Raw genomic sequence first — 15,449 nt, 5'->3', positions numbered from 1 at the left:
GTGGTATCTTTGGAAAACCGCTTCCTTCCTCCGACCCATCTTTCCTGTGCGGGGCCGGCGTCTTTTGGGGTCAGCCTATAAATACCCCACGAACGATGCCTTCGTAACTTCGAGAATTTCCTCTCCGCTGTTCTCCGCCCTCTGGGGCTTTTATTCAAAACCCTACACCAAGAAAGGTAAATGGCCCAGGAAATCCTCCACCAAACCCTAGAAATCCCCGAAGATCGGGCCTCTGGCGATCGATCGGCGGAGGATTCCGGCGACCCTGCGCTCTCGCGGACCGCCTCCTCCAGCCGCCTCAACGCCAAGGCGCCCGAGTTCGTCCCCCGGTCGGCGGCCGCGGATCGGATCGATGCACGCAAGCCGCGGGTGGTGCCGATCCACCACGGCCCGTCGCCGGTGATGCACCCCTACCACCCGGCGCCGCCGAGCCCGCCTTTTTTTGCTACGGTGCCGGGCTCGTTCGAGTACTATGGTGGTGGAGGCGGTTCGGGGTTTGGGGAGCAGGAAACGGCTCCGGGGCCGGCCGAACAGGATCCCGCTCCGGGGGGCAGGGAGGGACTCTCGGAAGAAGTTATTCAGAAGATTACGAAGCAGGTGAGTGCTTTCTCGAATTCTTTCTTTTAATTTTGTGTTCCCAAATTCTGATTTTAGAGTCTAATGTAGTATTTCATATGCTTGAAGGAAATACTATGAAGTATTGATTTTGAGTTGATGAAATGATAGACGGAGTGACTAGCAAATTGTGAGAATCATTATCAATTGGCTGTAGTTTTATGTAGAATTCTAGCAATTGAACCAATCTTTGTGGAATTTTAGCCATCTGAGCCATCCAGGTTCTGTCAAAATATTTAACAAAGTGCTTGTATATATATATGGTTTGTACCCCTATTTCAGTATAAGAAAGCTCGTTTCTGTATTGTTTGACCTCTTTGAGAGTGATACTTGAACAAACAATCCTCTTTATAAGGCCTTAAACCTTTGTTTTACTGTAGAAATCTCATTCTTATGCTGTCAGGCACCAGATGACCATTTGAATTGTTTTATATGATTTTCTGAACGTATTTGGCTTTCAATACTTGGTTGACATGTCATGAAAAGCATTGCCAGTGCTGTGGTTTTGAGGGCCTCTTTTTTTGATTCGAGCAAACTGACTGTCATGTTGACATGACTCATATTACTTTTTGTGGCATAATCATAGTTTTGGTTTTTATTGTCCTTGTCTTAAAGTTAACTTGAGGAACCCCGTTGAATGCCATATTTGTTGGCTTCATTCATAGCCAATCCATAAAAATTTCACATAGGTTTCAGGACTGAGCTTCTAATGAGTGGTGTGTCTTTGTGTGGTAGATAACGTACATTTGTCTGAAAAGCCTTAGTACAACCGGCCTATAACAATGTCAATATGCCTTTTGAAACTTTTTTTCCTAAAAAACACTTGGTGGTCCACCTTTTGAATGGGATCAGCTTAGAGGGTTGCTCTATGATTTAGTTCTGATGAAACTTGTACACATTTTACAATGGACTCTCAAGTTGATGTAAGACTTTCTGAAATAGTGGATTAGAGTATGATGACTTCTCCTTTTTTGAAGTTGCCTCTTCTATGCTTTTTTGTCAGTTTAGTGGGTTACATTATGGTTGAAACTTGTACCCATTTTACAATGGACTCTCAGGTTGATGTAATACTTTTTGAAATAGTGGATTAGAGTATGATGACTTCTCCTTTTTGAAGTTGCCTCTTCTCTGCTTTTTTTCCCGTTTTAATTATTAAATCAAATTCTAAGTTTAGGTATAAAGTAGCTGAACATGTTTTTACTTGTAAGAAATAACTGTATAAGAATCACTATCACTCATATTGGCTTTTGTTTTCCTGCTTGTGTAACTCATTTTTTTGCTACATTAGCTTAATGCTGCAAACACAGTTCTGATGCAAAATTCACATGTATGTATGATTTTATAAGATCATGCTATCTGAATATAACTTCCTTTTTTTAAAAAAAATTCATTATTTGATATTTGCAGGTGGAGTATTATTTCAGTGATGTAAACTTGGCTACCACTGAACACTTGATGAGGTTCATTAGTAAAGATCCAGAGGGATTTGGTAAAATAATTTTTGTTAATTAGATTTTGATTTTTTTATTTCTTTTGTTTTTATGTTTTATATTTTTTGGTCTGAGATATGCATAGAATTTTATTTTTATCAGCCCTTTATTAATAGATAAACTTATCTCCAGCTATCATGATCAAGGTGCAATTTTTTTTTAATGCTAAACTGGTCATGCTATAGACATGCAATTATAATGTTCCCAAAATAATTTGAAGGTTAGCTATATTAGAATTTTAGACCCCTATATTATCTATTACACTTTAGGTGACTAGGCTGTCAGCAGATGTCGATGGGATTCCTTCTTAAAGGTGGAAAGGGATGATATCTACTAGTCCTGTACAATGGATGGGCTTAGGGAGAATTTTTATTGATGAGTAGCAAAAAACTTGGGACTAAGGGCTATCAGTTGCATAGAGGGTAACAGGGTTAAATCTTTAAAGTTTGTTCATGCTTGTTAAATTCTATTTCTCCAACCACATGCACAAAATGGGGTACCATAACTCATTTAAAATACAATATTAAAAAAATTAAGGATTGTGGGATCAATAATATCTTATTTTGTCTCTATCTAGTTGAATTAAATGTTCCATAATATATTTCACCCATGTACAATATGTGCTGGGGAGGGTATTGTTTGAGTATTTAAGTTCACTGGAACACACAATCTACATTGGTTTTTTATATGTGATAATCCTTTAGAAGGTGGAAAGCATGATGTCCAAGATGTTGTAATTCCAGGATTGATGGCCTTTTTTATTCCTTTTCCTCCTATATTTGCCATTTAAATCCAAGTCATTATATTTTCCACATAGATGGTTATTGGGCATCTAAGCACCCTTTGAAGAATTCTATTGCAGCTATATTAGTTGTGTTGCATTAGTATAAAGCAAAATCTAGGTGGCACTGTATCATAACATCTTAAGTACTATCCAATTCTTAGAATTCCAAGGAAAAAAATACAAGGAGGCATATGATAGTGATATGACATATAAGCTATATAATTCTTACATTAATTCAGAATAGAAGAATTGCTTGCAAATGCTGATAGTCATATGTCTATTAATAAAGTTGCCAGATTCAACATATGAAACATTTCTTGTAAACAAAAACCGACAACATTTTAGGATTATGACATTTAAAGCATCATAATTATTTGATATCCTGTACTTCCATTTAGGATGTGATTAGGAAATGCATAGCGGATGTGCTCTAATAATTAAGACATTTTGAAGGTAAGTCGTAAATCGGCAATTCTGGTGACTCCTATATTGTCATTTTGCGTGTTAATTTAACATGGTTTTTAGTTGGAACTTCATTTTTTCTACTTTATTTTTAAATACCTTGATTGTCAAACTCCTATTTTTATAAAAAGGTTAAGTATACTTATGGATTATTTGAACAATTATAGGCATGTCACATACATTTATACCAATTTTAGTTCCTTTTTTCTAATTTTTAAATCTATGGAATAAAGTATATAAAAATTACTTTGTTAGCTTAGTATGTTATCCAAAAGTAACCTTATATTGAAATTTGAATGATAGGAAGGAAATCTGCTTGATTAAAAATTTCAATTGTTTTTTATGAATTTAACACACCTTTATACGGATTCACAAAAAGGTAAAGAGAAAATAAAATCATAATGCTTGTATTAGAAAGTATTAAAATTGTTTATAAAATCAATTGCTGCGATTGCTATAGCGGTTTTATATGGTGCTTGGGTATGGAGCACTCGATATATCGATTGAAAACCTGCTATAGCAGCTGTTATGCTATTGCTTCAAAGTGCGCTATTTATTTCATAATAGGCTGGATTAATTTCCAATTGGATGACTCGGATACATCTAGTTCTGATGCTCAAAGTGCAAACCTCCTGAAAGTAGTAGATGATGATTGATCATTGAGATAATCAATCAGCAATTTGTGATTTGATTGTTTTATCCAGACTCTAGTGAAGCTTATTATTTAGCGGTGATGATGTTTTGTTGGTGAATTATATTATATGATTAGGGACACTTTTTTTATAGTTGATGCTATATTCTGGACATATTAATTTATAGTTGATGTTATGTGATGCACTTTTTTATATCATTAGTGATGTTATTATGTTTGGTGGATGACGATATTTGTCATTAGATTATGGAGCCTCAAATTATATGGATGTTGACATGATATTATATTTTTACGTGGATGATATTCTATAGGTTTGCTCATGATTTCTTTTTTGTTATTTTTTGCATGAGGATGATGTAAAATATTATTTTTTGAAACTTAGTAAGAAAAAATACTTTTAGTAGATAGTGCTTGCTATATTACTAGCTATTTGCTATTTTTTACTAAATCCTCTAGCTGCTACGTGCCTGCTATTTATCTTTTAATACATCCGGTATCATTGTAGTCATAAGTTTTAATCTGTATCATAGTGTATTGATGGATGCATTGCATTAACATTTTGAGATCTACATTGCTATAGGGACACCAGTGCCAAAATGGGTTAGAAAGGAAAAAAGAAAGGAAATGTGTGAGTTTGTACATTGCCAATAACGTTTCAAAAGTGTACATATTTTCTTATATATGGTACATATAGACATGTGGATGATGAAAAGGAGGCTTGTGAAACCAATTGCATGCTTGCCTGACTTGGTGGTGAAAGAGGGTTTATGGTGGTTCTGGTTGGACTTACCGTTGGTGCGTGGTGGTTGTAATAATGGGAAAATTATATGGTTGTCTAGAAGGAAATATAGTAGTATAAGTTAAGCAATAATAAGTGGTTCATGCTTAAATGAGAATTTCCCTTTGTTAGAGAAATGTGCCTAATTGAAGATGGGTTGTTTTTGAAGTAGTAGTGTGTAAAACCCTCTGTTAGCCCTCGATTTATTTATTTATATATTTATTATTTTTGAAACTGAAGCACTTTAACCTATGCATACATTATTTGCCTAAACCATGGTGGGTGTCAAAGCACATGCGCTTGTGCATATAAGGAAATAGATCTCTCCAAAAAAATTAAAATAAAGAGATGCTTGTGAAACAGACATATGGATGAACTTCTGGAGAGATTTTGAAGTGGGTGGCGACCCTAAATAGAAGTTTGTTGCTACTAAGATACTTAAAATAATCAGCTGATGCTGATGCTTATCAAAGAATATATTTTATATTCATTGTCAATTGCTTAGTGGTATTTTTTTTCTCAAAAGAGATGTTTGCATGCAAAACCACATGGATGTAAATTTAGGAAATTTATGGTGCATGTTCGACTGAGACGAGTATTTATTAATTCTTGATATAGTACAGAAATAAAACTAAAAAATTGTGAAATATGCAAAAGTATTAGCTTGAACAAACCCAAGTAAGTGGTTTCTTTTTTTTAAAAAAAAAAACTTTTGCAAGGGAAAGTTCTCGATTCCCTCAGCTTACAACCTGACACCATGTCTCATAATAAACTTTTCTTCATGGTACTTCATCAGAATTTCTAGATAAGATCTTTGAGAACATGTAGTCTTGATGAAACGATGTATATTATGGCAACTTTTTTAAGGAGGCATATCAAAATATCTGTGTATTTCACTCGTGTATGTATGTATTATTGACATAGATAATGATTGCCTTTTTTGGTTGTTTAACTAATGTTGTTGATGATGTGAAAGCTTTTAACTATGGATCTAATGAAGAAAAAATGAATTAGAATTCTTCTTGCATCGTAACTTAAGGAAGATTCATTAATTTCATTTACTTTTTAGTATCAAATGGACATTGGGAACATGTAATTGATTAGTCACGGGCATCGTACGATTGTGCTGGTATGTAATAGTGAGTGAAAATCTATTTCAAATAGGAATTTCTGGAGTATATATCAGAAAATATGTTGTACACACACATGGTAGTTCAAACTTGAGGTTGTTTACACCCTTGTCAAAATTCTGAGAAGATTCAAACTCCCAAAGAGGGAGGGGGGGGGGGAGGTTTGTTTGGTCAGTTACATACTCAATGTCACATGCATTAGCCTATCAGTTGATAATGTAGAATTAGTAATAACGATAAGTAGCTCATTGATTTTTGCTTCGTAATTGTTAACAATTTGCACGCATTTAAGATGTTTCTTTTTGAAAATGGAAGGCCATGCATGATGAAAGGTTGAGGGTCCATATTAAGAATGTTGAGGGTGATGCGGCAGATAGCAAGCATTGAAGTAATCAATGGCCAAGATTTGGGAGATGTTCAAGATAATTAGCTTATTATCTGTATGAAGCATTGGATTCAACACAATTAGCTTATAATATTAATAGATGAAAAGGTAGCGTAATCTTGAATAACAAATAATGGAAACAAGTACCGCTAAAGGATGCCTATCCATGTTGTTTCACCTCCACATTGTGGGTATTTGTTGACCTTTCCACATATCTTTCAGCCCAACAAATTGTCCAACATAATGATCTTTGACCCAAAAGTTGTAAGATATTGACATGGTTGACTTCTAATATTATCAAATTTCAAGTATCATCCTTTTGAAGAAGTCCATAGTAAAGACCCCACTAAATACAAAACCATATCACAGAGTTTACACAAGCGAACCATTATGAATTGACCCTTATATGTTACTTCCCATTTATTCTAGTGATGGTTAATATTTCCAAACGAACAATTTCAACTACGGATAACAATTTTTTAACTGAAATAAAATCACAGAAGAATCGGTGGAAAGCTTTTTCTTGATTTTAAATGCTTTCAAGCAAGGTTCGCCGAATCAGTATTAGAGTCATACCAGCTGGCAACCTGTTTGGTATGGTATTGGTATATACTATATCCGAGAGGGAGAGGGAAAGGGGGAGAGAGAGAAGGAGAGAAGGGGGGGGGGAGGTTGAGGATTTCGGATCCGACTGTGGGGACTAGGAGAGTGAGGATACACCTAGCTGGGACCTCATCATCGTCATCAGACATGGATGGGACATTGTCAGACGACATTATCAAAGGATAGAGGTCGGAGGTGGAGATAGGAGAGGGGGGAGAGGGCAGGTAAAGGCTTCGAGAGCCTTGAGCCATCTGATGGCTCCGGATCCGACAACAAGGATCGTGAGAGAGAGGACTTACCTAGCTGGGATGTCGTCGTTGTTGTCAGACATGGACAAGATGCTGTCGGTCAACGAAGGACAGAGGCTAAAGGAGGAACTAGGCGAGGGAGAGAGAGGGGAGACGAGGGATTTGAGGATGTTGGAAGAGCCGAAGAGAGCTCCGAGGGAGGGATTTATAGCATCTCGATTTGATCGGCTGAACCATGCCGATGACCTACTGGTCTGGTTCAATACACTCTGAAACTGGCCAGTTTGGCACGTTTCGGCAAACCTTGCTTTCAAGAAAGAGAATAAAGACAATGATAGTATAAGGACACCATAAAAAGATCAATAAAACACTACTATTGATCGAACAATACTACCACTATTGCAATACAGTTCTGCTGTATATGGTGTATTATGGTTTGCTCGGTCGTCAATCCTGAACAAGCTAAACAAGGAATTTTCCTTTGGTTATTCTTAAAAATTGAATGGCTGTATGACTTGTTCACTTGTTCCTTCAAAAATATGCATGGATGTACTCTCCTTTTGCAATATGACATTTCTGATCGAGTGAAAAATTATAAAAAGGAAAATCTAGGCTACCTGCTTTGATCAAGTTGGCCTAGTTATTTAGAATTACCATTCTTTTGTGTGCAGTGCCAATATCAGTCATTGCAGCATTTAAGAAAATCAAATCCCTGGTTCACAACAACTCTCTGCTGGCTATGGTTCTCCGGACATCATCAAAACTTGTAAGTTCTTCAGCCATGCTTACCTGGTTTTAGTTCACAACCCATATGCCAGTCAAACCCTCTTCCCCCAATTCTGCTGATACAAACACATTTACCAGTCTAGTCATCAATATTACACTTATGCTAGTATTATGTTGTAAATGTGCCATCTATCATGCCCGTGATATGGTTATTTTGCAGGTCGTTAGTGATGATGGAAAGAAAATTAGACGGCAACTGCCTTTTACTGAACTAGATGTGGAAGAATTGCAGGTTACATATAGTCAGTTCTATTTGGACTCATTCATCACTTTATGTGTTCTGATTATAAATAATGAGTTTGCTTGTTCCCTTTTTTCCCTTTTAGTCACGCATTGTTGTGGCTGAAAATCTACCTGAGGATCATTGTTACCAAAACCTCATGAAGGTTTTCTCTGCAGTTGGGAGGTAGAGGTTTCTTTTCATATGTAAATTTGCTATCTATAATTTTTCAACATTGTTAATTTAAAATCAATGCTGTGATGCAGTGTAAAGACGATTCGTACATGCTATCCTCAGACCACAAATGGCACAAACGCTCAAACTAACAAACCAGCAAAACTTGACATGCTTTTTGGCAACAGGGTATGCATCTTTATCTGTTAATATTTTTATTTGATCAACGTATTACATTGTTAAAGGGATACATCATACTTCTGGATCAGTCTGTATATGATGAGTGCTTACTCTGTGGTCCTCTGCATTTACTGTACAAATTATGCTTTTGGCATAACTAGTCATAGGGAATAATTTTAAAGGATATATCCTTTCTGTTTGGACCATTATTTATGTTTTTTTCCATGTTTAAGATTTTATGTCAGATGTTTTCAGTTTGAAAGGATGTATGTACGTATGTTTTTTCAAAAGAAAGGGAGAGTAGATGTACATGACTCGTCAGTGCTTTATAGCCAGAAGTAGGAGACATTGTGCCAAGAGAGAGATTTACATGACTCATGTATTAGAAACCACCTTATTTGCTATCAACCCTATTTTGCATCTTAATATGAGATCATGCTAAACAAGCACAAAACAGGAATAAGTAAATGCAGTGGTGTCTAGTAAACTGAACAATGGAGGAACTATATGGCAGGCTTACTATCAAAATGAGTGCACGAGAGCAACTAGAAATAACAAAGTATTGAGTTCACCACAAATGAAATTAGTAGAAGACAGTAACAAGCAAAATAATGGTCCCATGAATGTCTCTGCAAAGACGTACTAAGTTGAGGTACAAGATGGAATGTGCAGGTCGAGTGAGCACGTTTGGCTAAGGATTGTGGTTAAACAATCTTAGAGGTTAAAGTAGGCTTATTGTCTCTGCAACTAGCAATCATGAGAACAGTTGCTGCAAAGCATTACCATTATCTGATGATGTCGGCACAGCCAGTACTTAGTAGAATTACTAGAAGCATGAGAGGAAGAACATCTTGAGTAGCAAGGACAAAGCTCTATGCAGGTAGATTAAAAACAACTCAACTCAACTCAACTCAACTAATCGTTAATCCGTAACTTGTTAATGTCGGCTACATGAATCATTTTCCTCCATTCCGCTGTGAGTTAGGATTAAAAACAACCATTTAAAATTTATCTTAAGCCAGATGGGATCGAAACAGAATGCATGTTTGCTATGATTCTCATACTGCCTACATTTTAATCTTGTTGGCCTGATGGCTCTTTATAGAAGCCTTATGGGTTTAAAATGACTGATATTAATGGTAGTGCCTGGGAAATTTAACTCAGTATCCATCAGCTTGAGAAGGAGGAACATTATAAAGGCATCTGGGGCTGAAATAAGTGTAGGTTTGGCTGGGATCCAGCACACTTTCCATTATGATTTTGGGTTTCTGAATCTTGGCGATGCTTTTGAAAATCAGGCAATGACATGGGCACAGAAATGATGATGCAAGATCCTAATTCTTTCATGGAGGGGCTATGAATTCCATGATTTATGACTATTTTTTCAAGTTTCAATGAAGGATATAATATGTTATGTTTATATTTCTTGCAGGAATTAAGAAGCAGTAATTCTTATCATACACTATTTAAGGGAAATAATTTCTTGTGTACATGATACAGAACTGATCTATATGCATAAGCGTACCACAATTTTGTTTTCAGCCCTACAGAATTTATGATGTCAGTACATTATAACGACATACATCACCTGCCAAGAAGATCCATATTTACAAGAAGTTTGTGGATTTCAGATTTATTTTTTGATTTTGAATATATTTGTTTGTTTCTTTTTCTCGGCCATGCAATTGTGCAAGGCATGAAATAGTAATGTGGTGCATAAACAGGACTTCTCCAAACTCTGTTAAAATGTCTACACACTGTTAAAATGTCAGATTGCCATCCAAATAAATATCTCGCATAAGCTATATACAAATAGGTGCATACATTAATGCTGGGCTGTCATCTGTTCTCATTCTTCATCGAACCCTATAGAGATCGTATCGATTCTTATCAAAGAAAGATAGGTTTAACTTATGAGCTGAAAGGCTCTCATACTGTTTGGAGGGCAGGGGGCATAGATGCCAAACCTGACCCCTATCTATCGTCTGCTCTGATAAGAAGATGACTCCTGCTCTGGTTGCTGGCTTGCCGGGAAGGCATGCTTAAACTTGACAACTAGCGAGAGCGGGGAAGCAGCCGTGAAGTTCGTGTAATTACCCCTGAACTGAACGGTGCGAGCGGAAAGAGCTCTGTATCGGGTACGTCGACGCCTTTTTCCTTAAGGGAAGAACCCCCTCGTGTCGAGGTCCTACGAGGTACCCACTACTCGGAGTACCCTCCCACCAAAAAAAGATGTGTGGTTCGGTGGAGCTTCTTCTATGGCATCAATGCCATTCTCTGTCCATCAATCCGATTTCATTAAGAAATTGAAATCTTTCATTTTCTCGGGAACATGCAACTGTTAAGAAAATAGGCAGCCTTTTCCAATTATGTTCCAACATCCTTATCTTCCTGATTCATGGGATATGTGCGAAATTATGTGTTATAGTTTTGGAGTTGTTTTTATTAGCCTGTTACGTGGATTTGTCTACCTTGTCACATGCCGCATATGTGATTTTTTGTGCAGCAGCAAAGCATACCTCATGGATCTGACATTTGCAAACATATTTTAAGTCTTCATGATTAAATTCTACTGTTGAAGTGTAGGTTGATACTTGTACATCTACAGATTAGAAGAGTTGCATTCTTTTCTTTAAAGCCTATTATAATTTCAGTATGTTTTAGACTCAATTTCTCTGGTAAGACTCGCAGATAGCCTGCTTAGAAATGTTCCTTTTTATAATGTAGCACAGATGTGTGTGTTTTCGTGTATAAAACTCCACTCGTGTTCGTATTTTGACTTGTTTTATTTAATTTTATGTACAGTTGCATGCATTTGTCGAGTACGAGACTGTTGAGGATGCTGAGAAAGCAGTAAGTTATAGGTTTGTATATTCTTGTCACATTATCTTGTGGTTACATTGGTTTTCCTGGCATGCAGGTTGCTGAACTTAATGATGAGAGGAACTGGAGAAGTGGGCTCCGAGTTCGTTTGCTGCTTAAATGCATGGTATTAACATCTATCTTTGCTTTCCAACTGTATAGATATGTATCTTCCATCAGATGCCATCTTCACTCTTTGCAAGGATTCTTTCATTGATCATAAAAGAATGCTTCAATGAAGGGGTATTTGCCTGTCCTGCTGTTGTATCAGTAGGCTATTTCATGCATGTGTTGGGAAGCCTTAAGTTGAACTAAGAACTGGAGACAAAGGGAAAGGGAGTTAGCAGATCCCAGAATCCAACAATTCCCAGGGATTACCACAAGGCACCTTTTAAATGGAACTTGGCTTCCCATGTACGAGCATCATTGGGAACACTTCGACTAGAATACTACTATGCTGTTATTCTCTTCAACTTTTCACTCTATCTGTTTCTATTCAAATATGGGATATTCTTCAAGCATCATTAAGGGGCATCTGAACACTTCCTCTGGAATCATAGTCATGCTGTTAGTTTGCTCTTTCTGATATATGTTTAGTAAATCATTTTGTCATTAGATTGCTATTTGTAAAGCAAAATTTTGAGAGGTTTCCAATATCTGACTCTTCTTGGGTTATAGATGGAAAATTCTTGAACTGATATTATACTGAATACCTTGTACAAATTTGCAGACTAAGTGAAGGGAGATGATAGAACATTGTAAAGATACCATGTGTTGATATTTCATCATAACAATAGGATAAACTTCAAAATTATTAGTACAGTATGTTGATTCTTTTGGAACATATGTTTGTAATAAAAAGGTAAATATATTATGAAAAATATCTGATCTTCTTGATTTAAATCGTATTTGTAAATACTGGTATATTCTAACCCATTTTCTTAAGCAAACAGGGCTTGAAAGCTTGCCAGAATATTTGGATCGCTATTTCCCACTGCCATTGACGTTTCTTGCTCTCTCTCTCTTTTACATCAAGTGCATTTCTATGCTTTAATAACATTCCTTCAAAGGCTTTTAGAAGGGTCAAAGAAAATCTTTCAGATACAAATTGTTACTGATTTTTTCCTCAATTGCAACTTCAGACAAAACATGGGCCAGGTCGAGGGAGAAAGGGAGGGCATGAAGGTGATGTTGATGGAGAGGACGATGTCTCCACATCTAACCTGCCAAATGAGAAGCAGGTGGAAGATCCTTCTCAAATATCTGAAGCATCACATGATAATGTGGTAAGGAGCCATAATTTCCAGTTCATTTTATTTAACTGAATTTAGTTTATTACCAAACAAAGTTCAGTTTGCCAATCATTGCTTTACCCATAGTTCCTGGTTTTCTGCTCCATATCTGATACATCTTTTCTTTATAGCAAAAATGATCAGTTTCTTATTCCAATTAAACTTAAATCTAGCTTTTCGACATAGTTTTTCTAATTAGTTACCTTGGACAGGGTGAGGCTCTTCTCAACGAAAGGGATGGTGGATTGAGACGAGGAAGAGGTCGGGGCTGGGGAGGGAGGGGTCGAGGACGTGGCCAGTACAACAGTAATCGTAATGGTGGTCATATGGTTGGCACACCACCCTCGAGCCATCCCATCCACACTGAACAATCTGTGGTGGCTAACAGGCAACCTCCTGGTCCTCGCATGCCAGATGGGACAAGAGGATTCACCATGGGTCGGGGAAAGCTGGTAACCCCTGCCAGTATGGTTTAATGACCGCTCTATAAATGCGTTTTCCTGAAAAATACATTTGGTGTGTTGTTGATAGAAAGGTGTTGTAGTGCTATTGTAGCTCTGGCTTTGGTTTTGGTAAATGCCTTCTCTTGGACTTTCTGATTAGACTTAAAGTCAGATCCGTACATTTCTACCTCTTGGGAGTGTTTTTTTGGGGTTTCTGAACTCCAGGTGCAGATCCAGTGTGTTTTGTTTTGTTATTTTACCTCCTTTAGTTGATAGTTCTGGTATATATATAAATAGATCAAGGTGATTCCGGACCATAAATTTTAGTGCAATAACTGGTAAATAATGTATGCTGGATTTACCTTTGTCATAGTTCTATGCAATAAAACTATGTTGAAAGTCTCAAAGGACATCCTTGGGTGTGTTTGGACATACTGAAAATCGGTGGTATGTTGTGGTTCTAAACTTCATTGGGGATTATAAACTTGTTTGTAATCTATTTGTTTGGTTATATGGTGTGATTTTGTATCTTCATTGATATTGTGAATTTGTTAATGTCTAGTTGGTAGGATTTTCCAAGAGCAAAATTTCTCCCTTGGTCGTCTAGTATCTTTTCACTTTCTATTGTTGATCTTACAGCTTAGAAGTACCTTGTAGAACTTCTCTGCCTTTAATGAAATTTTAGATTGCGTTTGAACTTTGAGCCTTGATTCAATCAAAAGCTTGCACATGCATCTCCAGACCTAGTGCAAAATTCTTGGAGTTGTGTATCTGATATCACTGGTTAAAGTGTAGGCTTGAGCATACATGTAGTAATATATTATCTAAAGTTTAGAGGGTCATGAGTGGTTGGGGAAAGGTTACTTCTTATTGTCTAGTACATTGCCTCCAAGTATTTTCTTGTTGGAATTGAGAAAATAACGATGTTTGATATATGATTAAGTGATTATTTTCTTTTTATTTTTGTAAGGATATTTTTTTTGTAGGAATATCAGAATTTGATAAGTTCAAACTCTTGTGAAAGGTTTCTTCAAAACTTAAAATTAAATCTCAAGGTCTTAACAAAATGCAATGGTTTATAGGTCATGGTAAAAAGCTGTATCTGTAATTAAATGACAATATCCTTCTAATTTTTCAAAATCCACAACTTGATGATCTCAAGCTTTTAGTACTATTTATAGAAATCTATAACTTTTTATAGAAATAGTAATTTTGTTAATGTGCTCCTAGGCCTCCAACGTGGCTGGACTGGGGCAAGCCAATTCTTTCCTATTAATGGCATATCCTATCCTTTCCTATTGATGTGTTTTATGGTTTCTAGGCTCCTAGTCAGTTCCATGGTTTGTTTTTTCCGTCTTTAACTAACGAGCCATTCAAGTAGCATCGTCGAGCACAAAATGAGAGGGGAAAATACATGATCCAAAAGTGAAGAATTAAAAAGTTATAGAAAATGGTTTTAAATAGCCGCAAATCTGTTCTGCTGATATCTTTTCGTAGCGCAATTCCATACCCTATGTTGATATGTTCATAATTTCTTTTGCTCGGAATGAGCCCTTGCATTTTCCTTCAAGAAAAAGAAGATATTATCTCTTTATTAGTTTGATAAGATGTTTTATTTAGATATGAGTAAGCTGTGACATTTTATATCTAATTTCAAACCCATGTACTATAGGTTATTTATGAGATTATGCATGTCTTTGCTTTGATTAAAGCGTACAAAGCTTTGCAAGTATCCAAATCAGAATCCAAACAATCCAAAGCAAACCTGACTCAGCTCAACTATTTATTATTTGAACATAGTTTAGTCTGAGTGAGGTTTGGGCAGGCCAGTCAAGTTGAGCTACATTAACTTGATTTAGTTGAGGGTTTAGTTGATTTGGAGGAACTACATGCTTAGGTGGACTAAAAAGCGAGCTAGAATTAGTTAGATTTTGATTGAGTTTTGTTTCCGGAGCCTTCAACCTGAACTCAAACCTTTTTTTTAAGGTATTCACCAATCCAAATCCAATCCAATTTAGCAATTTATATGTCTATGCTAATCCAAACCACATCTTAGATTTAGTTAGTTCGAGGTAACCTAGCATAGCACTTCTAAATGGTTTTTCCTTATTTCTTCAAAAGTCATTGAGTTGGGTTCTTGTTCCACCTAATTGTCCTTTCCCATCTCAATTAATAGAGATGGATACCAACCACAGCTGAGTCAAGCCACCAGCTGGTGCGCAAACAGACACTTTTCTACAGCATGATCATGTAATATATTGACAGATATTGGCCATTATTTCACGCGCGCCCACGCCTGTACATGTGACCGAACATCCCAGCCTAACCAACCCCTTTCCACGAAC

General features: G+C 36.6%; 1 protein-coding gene across 1 annotated transcript; it reads left to right on the top strand.

The window, feature by feature from the left end:
- Positions 1-13,511, top strand: LOC120108914 (la-related protein 6B-like). Its single transcript, XM_039122624.2, has 10 exons — positions 1-597; positions 2,023-2,104; positions 7,819-7,913; positions 8,094-8,165; positions 8,260-8,339; positions 8,420-8,516; positions 11,313-11,360; positions 11,428-11,496; positions 12,512-12,655; positions 12,874-13,511. The coding sequence occupies exons 1-10, from the start codon at positions 181-183 to the stop codon at positions 13,135-13,137; spliced, it is 1,368 nt and encodes a 455-aa protein (XP_038978552.2). The 5' UTR covers positions 1-180; the 3' UTR covers positions 13,138-13,511.
- Positions 13,512-15,449: the final 1,938 nt, after the last annotated feature.

This window comes from Phoenix dactylifera, chromosome 13 (genome assembly GCF_051530095.1).
Source record: "Phoenix dactylifera cultivar Ajwa chromosome 13, Ajwa_hap1_PhDact_Kaust_v1.1, whole genome shotgun sequence".
Lineage (NCBI taxonomy): Eukaryota > Viridiplantae > Streptophyta > Magnoliopsida > Arecales > Arecaceae > Phoenix > Phoenix dactylifera.
This window is presented reverse-complemented; position numbering and strand designations above follow the sequence as displayed.

Excerpts from the sequence above, each read along its gene's own strand:
- LOC120108914 (XM_039122624.2), top strand. The coding sequence starts at position 181 with ATGGCCCAGGAAATCCTCCACCAAACCCTAGAAATCCCCGAAGATCGG. Across the intron at positions 7,914-8,093 it reads TCCGGACATCATCAAAACTT|GTCGTTAGTGATGATGGAAA; the intron begins GTAAGTTCTTCA and ends GTTATTTTGCAG. Across the intron at positions 8,517-11,312 it reads ACATGCTTTTTGGCAACAGG|TTGCATGCATTTGTCGAGTA; the intron begins GTATGCATCTTT and ends TTTTATGTACAG.